Source organism: Macaca thibetana, chromosome 2 (genome assembly GCF_024542745.1).
Source record: "Macaca thibetana thibetana isolate TM-01 chromosome 2, ASM2454274v1, whole genome shotgun sequence".
Lineage (NCBI taxonomy): Eukaryota > Metazoa > Chordata > Mammalia > Primates > Cercopithecidae > Macaca > Macaca thibetana.
The window spans coordinates 176,673,062-176,693,108 of record NC_065579.1 but is presented as its reverse complement, the minus strand read 5'-3'; the positions used below and the strand labels follow the sequence as shown (position 1 = coordinate 176,693,108).

At 34.1% G+C, this 20,047-nt stretch overlaps 1 protein-coding gene across 3 annotated transcripts in view; it reads left to right on the top strand.

The window, feature by feature from the left end:
• EPHA6 (EPH receptor A6) overlaps positions 1-20,047 on the top strand; it is a 932,172-nt gene that overhangs the window by 656,209 nt on the left and 255,916 nt on the right. For all 3 annotated transcript variants that reach the window (XM_050778969.1, XM_050778968.1, XM_050778970.1), the window contains 3 exons: positions 8,157-8,265; positions 12,001-12,071; positions 15,105-15,230. In XM_050778969.1, coding sequence (XP_050634926.1) covers positions 8,157-8,265; positions 12,001-12,071; positions 15,105-15,230 — 306 coding nt within the window. The remainder of the gene's footprint in view (positions 1-8,156; positions 8,266-12,000; positions 12,072-15,104; positions 15,231-20,047) is intronic.

Below are 20,047 nucleotides of genomic sequence, written 5' to 3'. Positions count from 1 at the left end.
TTTGTTGTTTTTGAATGAATAATCAGTTGGTGAATGAGAATTTCCTCAAGAAATTATTTAGAATTTTTTCTAAATAATTCAGTTTTTAAAATCAAGTTTATTTTCTTTAAATACTTTTTCTATGAAAAATAGACTCCAAATAAATCTAAGTTTATACAGTTCATACAACTTACAAAATGTGTGATCCCTAATGATGATCAATTTCATTACAAAGCTCTTTATCTCAAACCACAGTAACTGTTATATTAAGAAGCTATAACCTCAAGTGCCTAGATATGCTCACCAATTTGCAAATATCCACTATTAATATTATGGCACATGGTGAATAGAATTTAAAATTGAATATCATTGGTTCCAGGTCAGTGATACAGGGAAGTTGTGAAATTTGTATGGAAATCCTATTTTACACTGGATCTTAAAAAACTTTTTAAAGGATGAAAGATATATGCATGAAGATATAAATATTCTTTGAGAAAAATGTTCTCAAGACCTATCTCAACTGCCAGTAACAATATGAAATACAGACAATTACAAATTACATCTTTGACATTTAGAATGTTGACCATAGTTTCAGGTGTTTAAATGTCTCAATCATTTTCTTTGTTCTTTGAAATTTGTCACATGAAGCCTACCTGTGGTAAGGCATCTTGACCATTCTTTAATGAACACAAGAATCTCTTTTTTTAAAAAAAAGTCAGAAAATATTTCATTATGCTACACTATTTGCCTCTGCTTCTGCCTCTCCATCAAATTGTACCAAACTCACATTTTCCAATTATCCCCGTGTCATTTGGCATTTTTACCTGACAAGTAAATTGAGGTCATCAGGAAGAGTGAATCTCAAAATCTTTGGTGTTTCAGTGTAGTCACAGTTTGATGTACTCAATTGTATTGTTTCTGGAGAAGTGGCAGAGGAGTAGAAGAAGGCACAGCTGTGAAATCACTTTCGGGGGGCGGGGGGGGAAGTATGATCTCTGCTAAGGGTCTCTGCTTCAACAGAAATGACCCAGGAGGTTTGTTTCCATCCAGCTGAGAAATCAGTAACCAGCTTACCTGAATGGAAAAGACAATCTCTTGCTATTCTCTTTTATTTCTAATCTTAGAGCTACTTTTCCTTTGGGTAGAGAGCATCAAATATTGAATGAATGTAAAAGAAAGATGTCAGTATAATACTATGTTGACTATATTTACTTTTTTTCAAAGCCTAGGTAGGGATATTTAGGAAAAAAAAATGACCCACATTATTTTCTATTAATCTATTTCTGAATAAATTATTATTTATAATCTTATCTTTTCCTTTGAGTAGATAGCATCAAATAGTGAATAAATGTAAATGTAAATAGTGAATAAATATAAATAGTGAATAAATGTAAAAGGAAGATATCATTATAATACTTTGTAGACTATTTTTACTTTTTTTCAAAGCAGGAATATTTAGGAAAAAGAAATTGACCCACATTATTTCCTATTAATTTACCTCTGTACATACTGATTTACAAAATACAAATATGAAAGGGAATGTAATGTAAAATTACAACATGTCTAAGCGTTTTGACACACACATCAAGTAAGTAAACTGTTTTTTAGCCAAGGGCATTTTATCCTTATATTTAGAATGTCATTTTTATCTCTTCTTCACAAACAATACACATGTATTAATACCTATACTATGTATGGCTTATGCTAATCCCTTGTTATATAGAAAGTTGAACCTCATTATTCTGCCCTCAAGAGGCTTGTAGTAGAGATGAGTCAAAAAACTGAAATTCTCAGGAAATGAATCATTTTGGTAATTTAAGTTTTTGGCCAGGGTTTAATCTTAAAAGTATTATTTTTATAACTTTGTAATAGTTTGGAGGCAAACATTTTTTAATCATGCGTTCCCAAACTCTTGTCCTTTCAAATAAAACATATTGGACTTATCTCAGTATTTTCTAATTAATATCGAATGATCATATTAATGTATTATTGAGTTATAAAACATAGTGAATTATTTGATGCTCCTTGAATTTTGTAGGGCTATTTGATCCTAAACTCCTGGCTCCTGACTAGTATCCATTTTGGAATCTTGTGTCAGATTTTCAGTTTTTCCACCTCTTCCATCAGTCTGACTAGCAGTGTGCAATTCTATTCAACTCTCTCTCTGTACATGCCTCCCCAATCTATCTTCTAATCTGTTGCCTACTATACTATTTTATGAACTTGGAAATCAACAAATATGTATGAAGTAAAACTGTGAGGTGTCAAAGCTGTTTTATAGTATGTGGACCTCAGTCAGTTATCTTTCTAGAGAATCTTTTTTGTTTTTGCCTTGCTTTCTATTGTTCAACTGAATCACATAATTGAGCCTGCTGTCTAGCTGATTTCAAATACATGTGATAATATGGGTACCTGAACTAAGAAAATACAGTGGGAGTTGGAGAGAATGAGAAAGAATCTAAGAAATACTTGAAAATTATAAGGGACAGGACTGATCAACTTGGAAGGTGAAGGAGAGAATTGGATGAGGGCTGAGTCCAAGTTTTCTTGCCTGAACATCTCTGAGAATGGGATACATGGGAAAGGGATGATTTTACCCTGTAGGCAATGGGAAATGTTCTCAATATTTTAAAATATTATTGTGAAGAATAATTATCTGTCCCTATAATGTGGATGGATTTTGAAAAGATACTGTGCAAAGGCAACCTAATAGCAAATGGTAAAACTAGTCTACTCCTGCAGGGCTGAAGCCTGATGGTAGGCTGTGTCACTGGTACTAAAGGCAAGATGAAAAACTTGACTGTGGACTTGGAGTTGTAGGAAAATGCAAAATCAAGGATAACCCTATGCTTTCAAGTCCATGTGACCAAAATGATAGCAGTATCATCCACAAAGTCACAAGTGTATGTTCATCTAGAAGATATGTTTCCTTAGCTTTCATTTGTATCTCATACTCTTCTGTCTGCATGAGAATGTGGTGTTGAGAATGTGCAGATTAATTAATCTCCATTGTGTTGCTGAATTCTCAAAAAGTTAAGCCAATTCTGATTTCTATACATGACCTGAGAGGAGAATTTTCCTGTATTGGTTGTCCATAAACTTTAAAATTAATTTACTGGGTATCATAAATTCAGGGCTTTGTTGAGATTTGTGCTGTGCTTAAAGAAATCATTCTGGTGAAACTATGAAGACAATTTATTTCACTGAGCAGCATTTTTTTGTGAGATGCTTTATTTAAAAATTCATGTTAACTACTGTCTTCAATAACTTTAAAAAGATGTTCATAACGGAAAAGAGTTAACTTTAGAAATCTATCCCACAGAAAATGACACAGAATACAAATAACAGATTTTACTTTGAAATGTAAATATAAACTAGAATAATCTTGATTACAGGGAGACAAAATCATATGCCTCCACAAAAGAAAATTCCTTGGTTAAAAATAGCCAAATTGCCTTTCTCTCCCACTTTCCTAAAGATATGAAATCTCTTTTTTAAGTATTTAGATTCCAAGTCAAGCATTTCACTTTTTTTTTTCTTTAGATGGAAACAAACCACACTTAATAATGTCACCACAACTTATGCCAAGCGCTGTTGCTCAGTCACAATTTCCCAATTCTTTCTGCATAATTGCTGCTTCTTAAGGAAGTATACTTTTTCCCAAATCATAGAGTGAAGTGCATCATTTTAATATACTTATCTTTGTCTAAGAATACAACCCCGCAATTAAACAAAGGATCATTGCCAATCAGCCAGTCACAAATAAATTTTATTTTACACTCTGAATTTCAGCGTGGTTCTTTTTAGGGACAAGTTTGCTTTCAACAGATGCTACTTATGTGAGTAAATTATACATTTTTCTCCTACAAAGCTAATGAGAAATAAGCTTTTGCTCAAGATTGAAAAAAATGAATGGATAATGCTATAGACAAGTTTTCATAACAGAGACATTTATAGCTATACTGTATTTTCTTGGAATCCATTTGGTAGATAATTTTATGGTTTGCTTATTTGTTTATTTAAGTGTCTATTTAAATAAATCAAATTAATGAGATCTCTGTCCAAGGAGGTGATCATCTTGTTCCTCCTCTTACTTCTTCCAACACATTACATTTTCCCAGATTCCCTGTCAGCTCACTCACTGCCAGAGGCTGCTTACTCTTTTCCAACACGTTCAGTTTCCCTTTCGTAACAATATTTACTTTTGTAATTTGTTGTTCAGTGTCTGTCTTCCCCACTGAACTGAAAATCCATGAGCACAGTAACTGTGTTTTGTTCATCATTGTATACCCTGTGTCTATGTTAGTGCCTAGCATATACTAGTTGCTCAATAAATATTAATTGAATGAACTAATAAATTCTCAACCTTAGACTCATATTTCTGAGCTTTAATCCACTCAACTTGGTAAAATGTAGCAGTCTGAATTCCCTAGTAGCTTCTACCTCCCAGAAAGCATTGTCTCCAAGCACACAGATTAATTGGATTTTTCTGATTAGTGTTGGGTACACACTCTTCACATATATTGTATAGCTACACTGATGGTAAATCGTCCTCACATGTCAAGGGAAGGGTGGGAATGTGGATTACTCCTGACCTTTTCTTACCAGAACCATACAGTGCAAATAATTATTCAACCCATTTACTCAAAGGAATATTAACTACCATGTAGATTGGACACTGTATTGGTTTCCTAGGACTGTTTCAACAAATTATCACTAAGTCAGTGGCTTAAAATAATATATCACAGCTCTGGAGACCAAAAGCATGCTCCCTCCAGAGATTCTAAGACTTCTTCCTTTTCTCTCCTTCCTTTTGGTGTCTTCATTCTTTGGCTTGTGGGTAGCATACCTCCAGTCTCTGCCTTTGTCTTTACGTGTGTCTTTACATGGCCTTCTCCTCTTTGGCTTCTCCACTTTTGTCTCTTACAAGGACACTTGTCATTGGATTGCGGACCACCTGGTTAATCCAGGATAATCAAGATTCTTAATTACGCCTGCGAATTCCTTTTTGGAGGGGAGGGGAAAGGCTGTCACCATTCACCCCACTATGGATATCATAGTGAATATAGTTCCTGCTCTCACTGAATTTGAAATCAAATGGGAAAGACGGATTATAAAAAGTAATTTCAATAAAATGTGATGGTTTTATTGGTAGAAATAGTTTAAGGGTCTTAGGGAACATCTGTCTGGGGACCTACCCAAATCTAAACAACCAGAAAAGAAAAGCTTTCCAAATGATGGGCTATTCATGAAGGAGTGATTAGAAATTGACTAGATATTAAGAGTTTGGCTCCTTCTAGGAACTGGAAGAAATTCAGTATGCTTGGAGAATATAAGATGTATCTAAAGACATATGCTAGAGCCATTTGTAGACAGCCTTGATAACAAAGTTAAGGGCCCTGTAGTTTATCCTGAAATGAGGTCAGAGCTCTGTGACGGAAGAACACTAATATGGTAAAAGACAAAAATTAACCCCATCAGGACCAAGCTCCTGATCATTTTTATTTCCATATGGCAAATCTTGTTCTTTCCACTATTTGGTTGCAGCCTGCATGGGTAACACAATATCATAGTACAATTGCTCTGAAAGATTGTGACAAGAATATTACATTCAACATTATCATTTTACAGATATGAAACCAAGTTCAAGCAAGGCTATGATTGTTCTAGGGTGACCAAAACAGCTAGATCTAGTTAGTTCTTCTGTTAGTAACAATGGTGGTTTAAAGTACTGGCAATTGCTTGGGCTTGGAGACCGACAAATAGAACCTGGATTGCCGGCTTTCTCTTGACAAGATATGTAACCTTGAGAAAGTAAAATAACTGTTAAAACTAGGAGTGATAATAGTGCCTACCTATCAAGATCATTGTGAAGATAATTTGGATAATGAATTGATGCTCATAGTTTCCTATTAAATAAATAATGACTGTTGGTCTTGTTGAAGTTGATAATGTTGATGAGGTTTTTATAATCATCCCAGCCTCACAATCTGTAGCATTTTACTTCCAGTATAATAGTGTTTCATTAAATACCCTTATTTTCCAAAAACATATTTTATTCTACACAGAGAAGTGTTTATGGTTCCTAAGTTTAAGAAGCAATTATGCAGGAATATGCATTTTTCAAAGGGTCATAACTTAAGATTGTTATCTAATTAAAATTTTAATTAAAACAAAGTTTATAAATGTAATAACAAGTGTGCAAAAGGAGACATATTTGTAGAATTAGCAGTTTAGTCAGTAATGATGTATGTCAAACAACACCATTTTTTATAACAAAGTAATCTGACTTTCAAAAGGCACCCAATTACTAAATCTTCCTCTGAATTTTGGACTCAACAAATTATAGCTACCTAACTATTATGAAACTATATGCCCCTGATTCAAAATTCTTGAATTGTACTATATATTTTACAGATACAACAGTTTCTAAGTAAATAATGTTTTTTGGGTAAATGCCATCTGCTTTATCTTCAAAAAGATAATGTTTTCTAGAACAACTATTTCTTACATTTTTGTTATTCAATAACTTTCAGTGAGAATATGTGACATTTTAGAGCACAACATTAATTCCCATGATATCAGTGCTATTTTGAAGATTAGGAAATTCAGTGAAGACCTAATAAAAAACCTTCAGTACATTATTTATTGGATAAAATGCAACTACTTAACTTGTCTCTGCACAGATTATGAGCAAAAACTTAACATAGTAGTAGATTGCTTGAAAATGTCTTGATTAAATAGTGACTAAATTCTAATTCTAAGATTTAATAAATTTCTCTTACTGAAAACTGAACATAAATGACTTTTGTTTTTATTAACATTTAGACTTTTTTAAAAGTCTCTAAAGTGCTATGACTGGTTTCTTACTGACTTGGCAATAGTGTTTAAGGCTTAGACATTCTGTTGTAGATATGTCATTTTTATGAGAATGCTATTACTCTGGATATGAATTTGCACATAGTATACTGCATACTTAATTCTCAAAAAAAGATCTACTTCTGTGGAAGCTGTAAAATACTCAAGTTTAATAAATTATTATGTTAGAGACTTCTGCAGTTTGCTTCTCAGTTATATACCTTATTTGATTCAATTTTCTCTAGTAACTGATGAGATTAATAGATATTATTTATTTTCAGTAGTCAAAATAAAAAATAAGTTTAATTTCAGTTAAGGAACATTAAGAGACTGATTGATTTGGTTTTCTAGAATATTGATGGTTAACTGAATGATTACTACAAGTTATAGTAAAAAAAAAAAAAAAAAAAAGGAGAAATGAGACAAAAACCTGAAAGACTGAATTCTGGTCATAGTTCTTTGTGGGCTTCAGCAATTTCTTCAATTTTTTTCTGTGCTTCTGTTTTCTTACCTCTATTATTAAACAATTGCCTATTCCACTCATTAAAAATTTGATTAAAGCATTATGAATAAAAAAATTAGAAGTGCTAATAAATTAATTGAAATGATATATGTTAAAAGATTCCTGGAAGATTAGTAAAACATGCAGCTCCTGTGGTTTTAAGAGACAGTTTTATCAATGAAAGAAGGAACATGTTGCTACCATATATAATCTGGTCTTTTCTTCAAAAAAGGAAGCTTTTAAATATCATTTTTCCAGTTATTGCTGATTAAACATCTGAGCACCCACTATGCATAGCCTCGTGCTGTGGAGGTGGAATTCCACAATTTTAGTGTGTGGATTAAGCTCTATGAAGTATAAAGAACATCATTCTTAAAAGGAATTATACAGTAGTCTTTCTACTTTGTGAAAACAGATATCAAAACAGTCTATAAAGCCTGGTCTGTTGGCCAGAGTGTTTAAGAGGAAATACGGTGAGCAATGACATAAAACAGAATCCTTTAGCCCATCTGCTGATTTAGTTTTACAGCACATACTTAATCTTAAAATAAGGGCTACTAAGAATTCATCTACTTTATTGACCTTTTTTGAAGAAAGAGGAGAGGTTTATGTTGTGGATTATGGCCCCAACTCTTCAGCCCTTAGTCAAAACTCATTTATTTTGGGTTTGCTTCATATGTGTCAAATACTGAAATAAAGGCCAAATATGCTGGGCTTGGCATCCGTTATTGTACTTTCTAGTATAAATTAAATTGTAAAATGGTTTTAATAGTGAAATGTCACCCAGGGAAGTTTTAATATTGTATCTCTGTTTCAGCTTCTGACATGGCAGCAGAACAAGGACAGATTCTCGTGATAGCCACCGCCGCTGTTGGTGGATTCACTCTCCTCGTCATCCTGACTTTATTCTTCTTAATCACTGGAAGGTAACTGAAACATACCAGACTATTTCCAAGATGAATAACCACTCTTTTTATACACTGAGTATTCAAATGCTTGTAGATATAACAAAGCACACCTGAGGTCGAGAGGGATCCCAGAAGAATCCACTCTGTCAGTGAACCATCATTAGTTCTCTGTGTCAACAAGTCCCTGAATATGGAAAGATCCAAAGATGACTAAAGCTGTTTGAAAGCTAGGAATGATGAATTTATACTCAATAAGTTACTCTGTGTTTTTCCTTTACTATAATCAAATTACACCATCAAATTAATTTTATTAAAAAATATTTTAATGGAAAGCCAGAACAATTTATATAAAAACTCTTTATAAACCTGGTGTTATAGAAATACAATATTTTATCAATTAAATATTGAAACTGTCTATGTTAGAAATGTATTAATTGGTTTTATAAATCCAATATTTCTATACTTCAAAGTAATATGAATAAAAATATAAACTAACAGTAAATTTAACATAGCAAAAATCCTAAATTTGAATCCTGACTAGCTGGTCAAAGTGATTCACCCATCAGAACCTTAGTTTTCTATTTTTACACAGGTTTGATACAGAAGTATATTAAAACCATTTAATGACTTTTAAATAAATAGTATGAACACCATAAGCCAGGTGCTGATAATAGAGAGATGTGAATGAAGATAATATGTATAACATTATATGAAAGAATAAATGTTATTTCTTATTTAATCAATGGTATTTGGCCTAGACTTTTGTCAGAAATCACAATATTTTATTCTCAGATCATTCTAACAAGAAGATAAAATATTCTATCTAGATATCAATAGGGGCACAAAAGAATACCTCAACAGATTTTTTTATAATCTGAAACACACATCTACTGCAATATTCCACTATCAAGACTTAAAACTGCAAAAAGAATGTCAGCCAAACAGTACACACCCATGCTCACTCCAGCTAAAGCACACCAACCCTTCCAGAAAACACTGGTACCTCAGAAAGAGCAGAAATAATAAATAGCTACCTTCAGTGAACTGAAAACACTATTTGTTTTAAAACCGCTTAGGGGCCAATATTTTATTAAAATTTAATCTACTTAAAATTACAGAAGATATACACATATGTAATAATTGTCTACAATTTTGACAGCACACCAAAAAGTATAGAACTTGGCAGGTACTTTGCATGTATCAAGTGTGGGTCTCTGACAAATATACAACTTCTCTTCAGTAAGAGGGTATTAGATTTAGCTGTAACAAACCTCCTTTTATAGAATTTACCAAGGAAAAAGCAGCATGAATATTCTAATGTGGTTGAGTTAAAAATGATGACTTATTTGTGGAATTAATGGAAAGAAGGCACATTACAACTATGTTTAGTTAAGTTTTTCATGCATATAAACAGATATAGTAATGGTCTTAGAATTAAGAGAGAGTATTTGGGGGTCTTTAGTTTTGGGGGGTGATTAGCTGATTGAATAGTGCTAGCTATAGTAACAAGGAAAAAACAGACATGAAAGAATGCAGGAAATAATGATAAATTCATCGTAATAAAAGTACTAATTTGGGCATAACATGTTGCCACCATCAGTCACTGTTGTCCAGCATTCTCTTAGGACCCTTTTCCTTTATTTTTAGGGCTAACCTCTGACAGCTGTCTGCCATCATCAGAGCTTTGATAATGCTCATCTTTTATAGAGGACAGAAAACAAATTTTGGAGTCTCTAAACCAATTAACTATTAGGTTGAAGATTAAATGTTCAGCACTGCAGCTTATCAAACATGGCCTACAAAAACTTGAATCACTAGCCAGAGTAAAGTGGTTATAAAAAATAAAACCCCTAAACAGCCTGGTGGAGGTCTAAGTTTTCTGAAAAAGATTAAAATTATTCCCATACTATTTTGGACTCCCTGGCAAAGAGAGGGTTTCCAAGACAGTTACTGTTAGGGAAAGAGAAAGACAGAGGAAGGAGGGAAGGGAAAAGAAGGGGAGGGGAGGGGAGAAAAAGAGAAAGAGAGAGACAGAGAGAAAGTTTCAGTGAGGGTTAATGGTGCACGTTTAAAAAAGAAAGGGAATAAGAAAATAAAATTATTTTGTTGTATGTAAAGTCACAATGACAATTTGGTTAAGAAAATCAAATTGCCAGTACTTTAGCATTGCTATGTGTTTAGCAAACTTTATTAGGAAAATGCTAAATAGAAGAATAAACGTTACTGTATATTCCTTAACCTCTATAACATTAATGCTGCCAATGCATTTTGAACTGGGGTCACTGATACTTTATAATACTCTAATTATCATGAGGTTACGTACCATTTAAAGACAATATGCTTTGGAGCCCAGAAAGTTTATTTAGTTATTCAAGTACAATGGCGTTCCATTGTACTTTAAGGAGATCTTAACTCCAAAGATACAAATTATATCATGTAACTATACTGTGGAAAATTAAGTATGATGGTTGATTTTGATTCAGAAATATTTTTGTTTTCCATTTTCAAAGTTTCTTTGAAGGAGGGAGTAATTTCTTAAATGTGATTTTATTTAACATCAGTATTATATTATTTACAATAGAAAAAATCATCTGTACATTTAAAAGAAATTTAATGATGATTCACTATATTGCAAAATTGTATACAGTTATATGTATCAAGAACATAAGTTAAGGCCTTATTTTTTCATAGAGTATTTCGGTAAACAATGATTTAAATAGCACATACACATGTGGCAAAGCATTTCATTAAGGCATCAGAAAATATTTCCTTAACACATAAATATGATGAACACAAAAGAAAACATTTCAGTCTTTGCGGGCTAAATAAGTGTTGCCTAATAAACTTGAGAGTTGGGCTCAAATATTATCTTTATTTGGGATTCCTGGAGCAGAATAGAAATACCACTTAAAAGGAGAACTAAATGATGAAGAAAAAAAATTGTGCTAAATTATTTTCAGCTTTCAGTTTATATGTTTGCCAATTTATATTTCATCAGAAATTGCTTTAACATTCCATGCATTGAAGAGAACAATTTCAATTCCATAAAATAGAAAAAATATATATTTTGCAGTATCGCTTAAGCACTTTGGTAGGGGAGCACTCATTGAAAAATATTCTATAAAAACTGTAAGACATTTCTGAGTAAATACTCAACTTTTCATAGAATTTGAGGCAAAATTCCCATTGAAAGACTGAATTATGTAACACAGATATACTTTGTTTATCCAGTAGAAATTTGATATACCATCAAATCATATGGATGTTGAAGAATTTACTCATATTGAAGAACTCTTGAGAGCATGATCCACAGGGAGACTAGAACATGCCTCTACAAAATTCCAAATATTAAAAAATAAAACTGCTGAACCGTCCTGCTGTTTAGCAATGAAAATGGAAGACAGTTGTAGACATTTCTGAGATACTGACTCAAAATACATTTTTATTCTGACTTTTAATTTTTTTTTCTACCAACTCTAGCTATTAGTAGTCATATAAGGGATGGTTATGGCAGATTATTAAATATTTTCTAAGACTCCTGTCTTGCAAATCCATCTACTTGACAGTATTTTATTCTAGGACTAGTTTCAATGTACATAAAAATCCTTGTATAGAATATTTTCACGTTATAAAGATATTGTAAAAGTGGTCTGTATGACAAGAACTTTGTTCATAGATTATACGTATTTTAATTGGTTTTGCTTTGTATCCAGCATACTTCTTAAAACAAGTTTCTTTTTATCTTTTTAAAAGATGTCAATGGTACATAAAAGCCAAGATGAAGTCAGAAGAGAAGAGAAGAAACCACTTACAGAATGGGCATTGTAAGTAGCGCAGTGACTTTCTTTCATTATTTTGTACTGTTCCAGCACTTCAGGAGTTCATTCAAATGCTATCTATTGAGTTGAAAAACAAAAGAAAAAAGTCTCTTCCAACCTTTCAGCATTAAGAATTTTCATCTGGTTTCCAGGTTTGTTGGTGAGAGTTACACCTGCTTCTCATTAAATAACATTACCTTGTTCCCAATTCTGCTTGCTGGAAAACACAACAGACTGAATTTGCTAAAAATAATAGTTGTCTGATTTTATCAAGTTATTTACCACTCACAATGGCTCCAAAACATGAGTTGGTTTTTATCTAGTGGAGCATTAGACATAGAAATAAATATTAGGGAATCTTTATTCCTTCTTGTAGGGACTGTCTTTTAAATATATAACAAATCAATTTACAATTCATTAATATTAAAAAAGAATATCAGCTCTTTAACTCTTAGAATATGTATGAAATCCTTGGGTTGACTACAAGGTTATATTCATTTGAGAGATCTATTCCCAAGCAGCCTATAATTACCACTATAGTTGGTTTGATAATTGACAACTTCTCCTCCTCAACATCCACCTCCACCTCCACCTCCAAATTGCAAACTACTTCAGCAAGACAGTTTTTCTATTGTGAGACACTGGATTAACAAGAAAGGGATGTTCTCTAATTAACCACAGTGTAGAGATAATATGCAAAGCAACTGAACTGTTTTAATTTATCTTTTATTTCAAATTGAGCAAAAGATAATAAAGGACATTTCAATCTATACCACCCTCCAGGAAAGGGAAAGGATTTAAGTGAGGAGTGTTTATATAGTAAGTTTGAGTCTTACTGCACTGGCAGAGCTGAGAGAACTGATATCTGGCCTGGGATAACCCGGAAAGGCTATAAACAGATTGCAGAAACCTGGATCCAGACACCTGGGCTGATGACTTACTCTGGGCAACCTTAAGATTCACTACAGGGCATTTAGTATTGATATGCAGAGGGAGAAGGTGCTCCTGAGGCATTTATTATCTGTTTTCCAAGAGTCAGGTTAGCATAAACCAAACCAGATGGGCCCAGCACGAAGCAATGAAAACAAGACAGCCAAGGAGGTAGAAGAAAGTTAACCAACTGATGTTTAAGAAGACGATAAGTTAAATTAGTAACCAGGTATTCAAAACTGGAATTCAGTTTGGTTGTTTATTTTCCTCTTTACTACACATATCATGTTTATATGGAAAAAAAGTCATATTTACTAGTCTTATTCTATAGAAATGCGTACCACCTTAAATAATTGAATAGTTTAATAGTTAAAACCACATATGAGTTACTAAATGATGCTTGTTATCTGTGTCTAACATAATATTATCAACACGACGACATATCTGATTAGAAACCACTAATAATTAGTAGTGGCTATTAGGTTTGAGGTTATAGAACTCAGTCTGAAATCACAAATTCTACTAAGTTGTTATAAAAATATCATATGGAATATAAAATAGAGGTAGAGACTATCTGTTCTCCTTTTCTCCAGTGTATACTTTGAGAAGTCAAGAAAAGCATGACACGTTAAAATTAGTGTCAGGTCTGGATATACCTAGAAATATGCTTTTCTGGTGCTAATTTCAGAAATATTAATTTTCGCATGGTCCATATGTAGCACTAAGAAGACAGAAGACCAAATATATAAATGAAGGCAATGGGCATAGAAGGACTAAGGAAGCAAATTGCTGCTAATATTGGGCATTTCAATACCTCCTCTAAACTTTATTACCTTTTGTTTGTTGCTTTTGATTTTTTTGTCTGTTTGTTTTGCAAGGAGAGTCAAAAAACAGTTAACGCTGGTTATTATATGGCTTTCAAAATCTAAGAAGTAACAAAACCAAAATACCATCCACTCTGCCACAAACTTCACATTGGTCTTTTAATCCCTACTAGTCTGTATTCAATAAAGGCTCTCTGTGTGATTATTGCCTGTAAAAACCATACCAAAGATAGTTGGAAAGATAGAAAGATATGTAAGAAATGACCTCCTGTCTAGAGATCTAAAATGGAAAATGGAAATTAATGAGCTAGCTGGGTGGCTTGTGTCTATAGTCCCAGCTACTCAGGAGGCTGAGGCAGGAGGATCACTTGAGCTCAAGAATTCAAGGCCAGCCTGGACAATGTAGCAAGACTGCCATTTCTCTAAAAAAAAGAAAAAGAAATACATAAATGAGCAAAACAGAGGGATATTCATGGGCAGAGGCAGTCTGTGACTTCTTTGGATACTCACAAATGGACATACAACCACGCATTCATGTTTTCTAGCCATCCTTTCTCATCATCCTAACTGCCCGTAGGCTGTGAGCACTCCATCCCCACCAATGAAGCTCAACAGACATACAACCAATGACCAGATTTGGGCCTTTGATTTCCATCCTTCCCACCAGGATAGACAAGCTGATCCTTTTCAGCACTATGTGTAGTCAGTCAGTCCATGGAAACCACTATGTGAATACAGAAAACGGCCATTATCCCTACTGGCCTTTCTTGCTTCTATGCCATGGAGTCAGTTCTTTACTGCTTGAGGTTTTCTGGAAAAGGGAGAGACCACAGGACTAGGGTATGAGTTCATGAAACCTAATGCCGTAGAGTACAAAAGGTACAGGAGGGACCCTAATGGGCTTCCTTGTTTTAGAGGGAGGCTTATGCCTCATTTTTCCCATTCCCCAAGCTAGAGCAGATGTGGACTGTTTTGGAAGTTTAGTGAACGAGTGAGCTGATTAAACATTTTACAGAAATATGAGACATGTGTTTTCTGGAATCTGTCAGCTCACTTTCTAGGAATCCACCAGGTCATTCTACATTAACCGTGAGGTAAATAAATGTTTGACCCTTGTAGTCAAAGCTTTCATATGGGCAGAGCGTGGGACAGGAAGAAAAGAGAGACTTTAAGTCATTAATAAGACTGACTACTTCAGTATGTCATTCCCCGTTTTAAATGTTCACAAGATGTAGACTACAGAGATACTCAAACTAAATCAATCGTTTTGTTGTTGTTGTTGCAGTGCGCTTCCCGGGAATTAAAACTTACATCGATCCAGATACATACGAAGACCCATCCCTAGCAGTTCATGAATTTGCAAAGGAGATTGATCCCTCAAGAATTCGCATTGAGAGAGTCATTGGGGCAGGTAAATGTCAAATCTACGCTTTTGAACAAAAGATTCCTTAATTTCTTTGTAACTGGTTTATCAACATACTATCTTATATCTTGGCAGTTTTGGTCATTGAAAAGTTTTAACAAGTGAGAAGTAAAGTGATCTTGTATATGGTTTTGTTTGTTTGTTTGTTTGTTTTTAAGTATACTGAGTGTCCTTTTGTTTCCAAATACTGAGAACATTCACAAAAGTTACTTTTAACATTCTATGGCCTTTTTTAATAGTGGAGATAAATTACAATGAAACTAGAGTTTTTAGGAGTTTGTCATAAGGTTATAGATTTACTCGAGCGCCAACATCTATAGACATATACTATAATTATAATAGTATTTAAAATGATGACCATGAGCCTCTGCAAGACACAGAAAAGTTCTGAGAATCACCAAAGAGAAAATTTGGTTCAGTGTAGTTTTATGTCATTTTAATGCAAATTAGTGTTTTTTGCTATGTAGAATTTTCTAATACTTAGAACACTTTATTATTTACCTATTCTGAATAAATATAAATTTCTTGTAAATCACCACACAGGAATTTATGCTGTACATTGGTAAGGGCAGAGCCTAAGCCGATGTAACAAAGAGACTCCAGAATACAGATTTATTCCTCTTTCAGATGCTTGACCCAAAGTGCATAGTCCATGCTGGCTGCGGAGCTCTCATTCAGGGGGACTTGCAAGGCCCAAGTTCCTTCTATTCTTGGCTCTGCCTTCCCCTAGCATGCCCTCTTCCTCTAAATGACCAAAGCTGGGTCACCAGTACATCTGCCTTCCTGCCTGTGAGAAGGAAAAGGAAATAGATCAGTCTCTCTGGTTTTGCTTTTAAGGCAATAACCTGAAACTTCCAAACACAGTATTCACATCTCAATGGTCCAAATAACAATAACATGGACACATTTAAGTGCTAGAGAATTTGGAAACAGAATTGCTGACGGCTGCCATGTATGCAGCTAAAATGCATGTATTTATGCGGGGGGGCTGTTTTCCTAAACTAGAGAAGGGAGACTGGATCTTAATGGGAAACATAGGTCTCCTCTAGATGCTGGAGATTTGTTTAATCCTTTGGAAACAGCAGAACAGATGCAAGCATGGGCATTCCAGCCAGGTGTCATGTCTTTACAAAGGCCAAAAGAAAGCAGCTGATGATCCTCTGTTTCTTTCAAAGTCCTTTTTCACCCAGAAGGACAAACTACATAATTTGCAGGACCCAGTATACCCTGAAACATACAGAGTCTCCTGTTAAAAATTTATTAGGAATTTCAAGAAGGTGACAACAGAGAACTAAACCAACTATAGGGCACACCTAAACTCAAGGCTCTATGTGACTGCACAAGTCACATACTCATGAAGCTAATCCTGTTACACAGAGAGTAGAACTACCTCAAGAATTTCAGGCACATTTGCAGAGAGTTCTTCCTGATTTCACTCCATTCCCTATGTACCGTAGATCACCTCATCTCCTGCATGGCTGTGTCTCCCTCTGAAAGGTGCCACAAGGGCCTTTATGTTCATAATCTTTATGTTCTCAGCCAAAGAAGCTGCCATACCAGAAAGATTAAGGACCTGAAATGGAACCAGATTCTCTGTCTTCTTCCACTGAACAAAGAGCACATCAGCAAGCATAATTGAGAAGAGTGATTGAATTATATTCATTTAGCTTTGGAGTTTGTTTTCTTAAGACAGCAAAGGGATAGAGAAGAGAGGAGGTTGAGTAATCTCCATTGCACACAATGTTTGTTCTTGCACCTGAGAAAAACTGATATGTCTTTTTATACTGTCTTGTTCAATACTCACATAGACACAGGAGAAGCAATTTCTGTTTTAGCCCTTTGTGCTACAATGTAACAAAATGCCAGTGTGTGAAATCATAATGTTGAGAGATAAAATCAAGTATCTGAAGTATAAAGAATAAGAAGAAATTAAACGTTTGTTTTATTTTGGGATTTTTTCAACTAAAATATAAATTTTCCTCTTAAGAAAGTATAATGGTTACTGCAAAAGCAAAACTTAAGTACTAAAGAGATTATTTTAGTTTCATTATTCCACCTGCCTTCCCTGAACTCTAGTAAGTCATAATGGGATTTATCTCATTTGACAAAGACAGACTATCTAAACCATGTAGTTATTCCTATAGATTGGGGTCTCTTTTTAAATCTGTATTCGTCGTTGATTGTTTCAGCTTTCAAACAATATGCTAAGAGTCCTTTTACTGTCCATATTCGGAAAAATAATGAAAAAGTGTTAAAACCTAACTTGCCTCTTTGTGCCCCTGGCCAGTACTGCTCTGTCAATTTATTCCTTTAGATCATTGTTATAGCCCTTTTATGCTGCTCTCATAGAATGCCTCACACCAGGTAATTTATATTGAACAGAGTTTTTTTGGCTCAAGGTTCTGGCGGCTGGAGTCAAGATTGAGGGGCCACATCTGGTGAGGGTCTTCCTGCTACATCATAACGTGGTGGAAGACATCACATGGGTGAGGGAGAGAAAAAGGGGGCTGATCTCCACCTTTTAAAACAAGCCTGCTGCATTAATCCAGTCATGAGGGCTCAGCCCTCATGATCTAATTACCTCTTTAGGTCCCACCTCTAAACACGGTTGTATTAAGGATTACATTTCCAATGTGTGCATTTGAGGGGACACATTCAAACCATAGCAGTCATGTTTCTAAAACTTTATTTTTGTGAATGTGTGAAGTGTGCATATTTTCCATACCAGCAGTGTGGACAAAACATTACTCAAGTTGAAGAAGAACCAGTTGTTACGTAGTATCTGTGTACCTCTGGTTACTTTCCCAATCTGTATCTATACATACTTTCTTAGATTGCCTCGTATCCTTTATTTTCTTTTCCCAGCTATTGACTGTTTCTTCTCAGACTCTATTTCTTCTTCATCTTTGTCCTTTAAGTAGTCCCCTTGGAAATGTAAATTAAGTGACTTAAGTGGTAGTCTAGATGCTGGACAGAGATGAAATGGGGTGGAGAAGATGAGAGAGGCCAGATATCAGGTTGTGACAATTGTCAAGTGAAGGATATTCAGGCAGAATTAAGGCATAAGAATTAAGACGGTAGGAATGGAAAGGAGTACTTAGATTCACAGTTCGTTGCCAAGGAAAAATATACGAGACCTCCATCTCTTATAGATGCAAGACATGCATGCAAAGCAACAGTTAAGATTAATTTTCAGATGTCTAGTTGGAAAAGCACAATATACAATCATTAAATCTTTCTTAAATGAGTTATCAAAAATAAATGTAAAACGCCCACATTAACATTTTCACAAAAAGCATAATATCACACCTGACCCATGATATTTCTTAACACATTCACTGAACAATGTTTGTTAGATGGCTAATATTTACTTGTAAAAGATAATGTGCCACTTAATCTTTTCATATTAAATCACTATGCTTCTCAAGATATATGTATTAAGGCTGCCTTCCTCAATCGTTGTCCTGAGATTTTTGACTAGTAACCATCGAAATACTGTGCAACTGAACCATAAAAATTTAATTTTTCTGTACATATATTCTTAACATTCTCCATCTTTTCCTGTAAATTTCACTTTTTTATAAGTTTTCTAGGGTGCTTTTGTGTGTGTGTGTATCACTCTTCTATTTAATAGTGGCAGCTTATCTTCGTTCATCAATATTGGCCTGAATTTCCATGAAAATGCACATTTCCATTTAAATAAAGTGAGCAGCTCTGTTGCATAAGAAACTATCAAGATCATCTATCTCCTTTGACTTTTTTTGCATTATAAAATGAAATTCTGTGGACAAAGGAATGTAAAACAGAAACTCCCAGGCTAAAACAGCCAAGTCAGATTAGGGGAGAATCATTATTTTATACATATCTTGCAAGATATGAGAAAACTGGTAAACAATTTTAATCATGGTCTGAAAAAGGTCATTGAAAACTGTCCGTCTTTCAGTGCACTACTGAACCTAAACCAGTATGAGAACAACTTGCCTGGCAGAGTGTAATTTTGAAACATTATTCCATTGAAAAAATCAATCTTGTGTCTCTAAGCCCATAGGGCACCCTTCTTAAATTTGACCTTCCGTCTTTCCCTAGTCTCAATGGAAATACATAATATCTTCCTGTCATTCATATTCTATCCCTTTATCTATACAAAACTCATTATGGCCTCCACTATCAGCCTTCTCTTCTGGCTTAGTGTCACCAATTTTTTTCTCTTCCTAGAATAGTCCAGGAGGTTTTAACTGTTGGTTTCTCAGCAGTTATCTGCAGGTAAAAGAAAGTCAAAAGGACAACAAAAAGGATATAAAAGTGAGTGTCAAGCCTAGTATTTCAGTTCTGTTATTCCATCTGGTTTGAAGTCACATTTCCTCTTGATATTATACAAGGCATAATGTTCACTTCATGTGCCTCTTCTAATTCCCTTGCCACTCTCAACACAGCAGGCCTCTTTTTTCTACTCTAAAATATATTATTTTTTAGTTATCTTAAAGAAACTTTATTTTTGTTTCTCTTTTACAGTTGTGTTATACATTCTTGTAACATGACAATGACAAATGTAGGCAATATTCCAGATGTGGTTTTACAATTCTCTTTATATACATTTTTTAAAACCTTGTGTTTATGACTCATTTTCTCTATATTTAGATGAGATGACCTCCTTAGAAACGAGGTTCATTCTTGTCCATCAACTTAAAGGATTTATGGTAGAGGTCGGATTAATTTTCTTGTGTATTCTTGAAAACTTTGCATGTTTAGTACACTGAGAATAAGATCAACAACAGATTTTGGCAAGGCCTTGTGCCTTTTACTGA